Here is a 2,468-nt window from a genome sequence, read left to right as displayed (position 1 = left end):
CAGAACTGTACTTTGACCACAAACTGGAGGTGGCAAGGAAAGAGACACCCTAGTACTCATGGTTCACTGCAAGTCAGAACCAGGGTGTTCAAAATGAAAGTGGTCATCTTCCTCCCGGAAATCAGCTGTTTCTCATTTCCCTGTTTCTTTTTCCAGGTAAAGGTCCTTGGAACAAATTAATTTTGTTTGTAGAGATTCTTTTTTTTTTAAATCAGTCCTCCATAGTCAGATACGGTGGTGTACATCTATAACCATAGTCCTCAGGAGGCTGGGGTAGGAGGATTGAGGTCAAGGGCATCCTGACCTAATTAATGGTAAGACCCTGGCTAGGGTATGTGTAGCTCTGGTCTAACATACAAGAGCCCCTGGATTCAAGGCCCAACACTGCGCAATCAAAAGAATGAAGATGTCAAATGACCTAACCCCAGGTCTAAAAAGAGAAAAACCCAACGAGGTTGGCAAGATGGCTCAGCAGGTAAAGGCAACTGCTGTCAACTATGACAACCAATGTTAGTCCTCAGAACCCATGTGGCAGACTTGACTCAAGGCACTCTCTTACCTCCACACATGCGACACAGCACACAAGCATGTGTGCGAACACATCAACAAGTAAATGTAACTTTAAAAAAAGACTAAGCGAGGCTGGAGAGATGGCTCAGTGGTTAAGAGCACTGACTGGCTCTGCCCGTCGTCATGGCTGCCTACAAGTTGGTGCTGATCCGGCATAGGGAGGGCGCCTGGAACCTGGAGAACCGCTTTGGCGACTGGTACGGCGCCGACCTGAGCCCAGCGGGCCACGAGGAGGCGAAGCGCGGCGGGCAGGCATTGCCAGATGCTGGCTATGAGTTTGACATCTGCTTCACCTCTGTGCAGAAGAGAGCAATCCGGACCCTCTGGACAGTCCTGGATGCCATTGACCAGATGTGGTTGCCAGTGGTCAGGACCCGGCGCTTCAATGATCGACACTATGGGGGTCTAACAGGTCTCAACAAAGCAGAAACTGCTGCTAAGCGTGGTGAGGCACGGGTAAAGATCTGGAGACGATCTTACGATGTTCTGCCGCCTCCAGTGGAGCCTGATCATCCCTTCTACAGCAACATCAGCAAGGACCGCAGGTACGCAGACCTTACTGAGGACCAGCCACCCTCCTGTGAGAGCCCGAAGGATATTATTACCAGAGCACTGCCCTTCTGGAATGAAGAAATTGTCCCCCAGGTCAAGGATGGGGAAAGGGTCTTGATTGCTGCCCATGACAACAACCTTGGGGGCATCGTCAAGCATCTGGAGGGTCTGTCAGAAGAGGCCATCATGGAGCTGAACCTGCCAACTGGCAACCCCATTGTCTATGAACTGAACAAGAACTTGAAGCCCATCAAGCCCATGCAGTTCCTGGGAGATGAGACCGAGCGTAAAGCCATGGGAGCTGTGGCCGCTCAGGGCAAGGTGAAGAAGTGAAGGCGAGGAGGCGGACTCCTGCCCCACACCCTCCCTCCCTGCCTGGTCCTGCCTCCTGCACCCTCCCCTGCACCTGCCACACTGACCACATCTTTGGGATCTTCAATTTAAGTTGTAGCTGCAGATGGAGACCTATGGTTCCCATTCTCCTGTTAGTATTTTATCCCCTGCACCCAACCTCTTCACAGAATCTAGTCAGAATAACACCTCTGGCATGCAGGTTCTTGGTCCACATCCAGGGACGGCTCCCTGTACCAGGAGAGTTGAGAGATACTAATTATAGTTTTTCTTAGCTCTTTGTTTACTAAAGGTCTGCTTAGGAAGAAGTCCGGGAGGGACTGTATGTAGTATGACCAATGAGGAGAAGCTGTGGTCCAGTTTTGTCCCTGGAACCTGTCCTGCACTCTTCCCACAATTAGGTAACTGGGGGCATAGTCATTCCAGTGGAGAGTGAAAGTAACCTCATGCTGATTAAAAGACCCTACTTTCTCTCTGACCCTAAAGGAGCTGCTGGCCCTAGAAGGTTGGGAACAGTCTTGTCAAGTCTATGTGTTACATTTTCTTTTACAAAGATAAAGTATATTTACATATATCAGCACAAAAGCAACTCGGAGGTTGCTAGTGGCAGCTGAAAGAGTCCTATGTGGTCACCAGAAAACAAGCCATTTCCCGTATCAAATGGGGAAAACTCCTTGTACCTCTTGCTGTGTTTGGATCCCTTTGCCTTGTTTTGTAGAGGTGAAGCCCCTTGATCGTGTCCAAGGTCTTGTCTTTCACTGTCTGAATCATATTCCAGCTGCCTGACCCTACCTTGTGGGTTCAGAACTCGTTTAGGCATAACAACTCAGTCTCTTTTCAGATCAGTATAATAAAGGAGTGATGTGCAGGGAAAAAAAAAAGAGCACTGGCTGCTCTTCCAGAGGTCCTGAGTTCAAAAAAAATCCAGCAACCACATGGTGGCTCGCAACCATCTGTAATGGGATCCGATGCTCTCTGCAGGTGTGTCTGAAGAC

General features: G+C 49.5%; 1 protein-coding gene across 1 annotated transcript; it reads left to right on the top strand.

Annotated features, from left to right (window-relative positions):
• The first annotated feature begins 237 nt into the window (after positions 1 to 237).
• On the top strand, positions 238 to 1,682 carry LOC116909544 (phosphoglycerate mutase 1-like). Its single transcript, XM_032913159.1, has one exon. The coding sequence runs from the start codon at positions 694 to 696 to the stop codon at positions 1,453 to 1,455; it is 762 nt and encodes a 253-aa protein (XP_032769050.1). The 5' UTR covers positions 238 to 693; the 3' UTR covers positions 1,456 to 1,682.
• The last annotated feature ends 786 nt before the right edge of the window (positions 1,683 to 2,468 follow it).

Source organism: Rattus rattus, chromosome 9 (assembly GCF_011064425.1).
Source record: "Rattus rattus isolate New Zealand chromosome 9, Rrattus_CSIRO_v1, whole genome shotgun sequence".
Lineage (NCBI taxonomy): Eukaryota > Metazoa > Chordata > Mammalia > Rodentia > Muridae > Rattus > Rattus rattus.
This window is presented reverse-complemented; position numbering and strand designations above follow the sequence as displayed.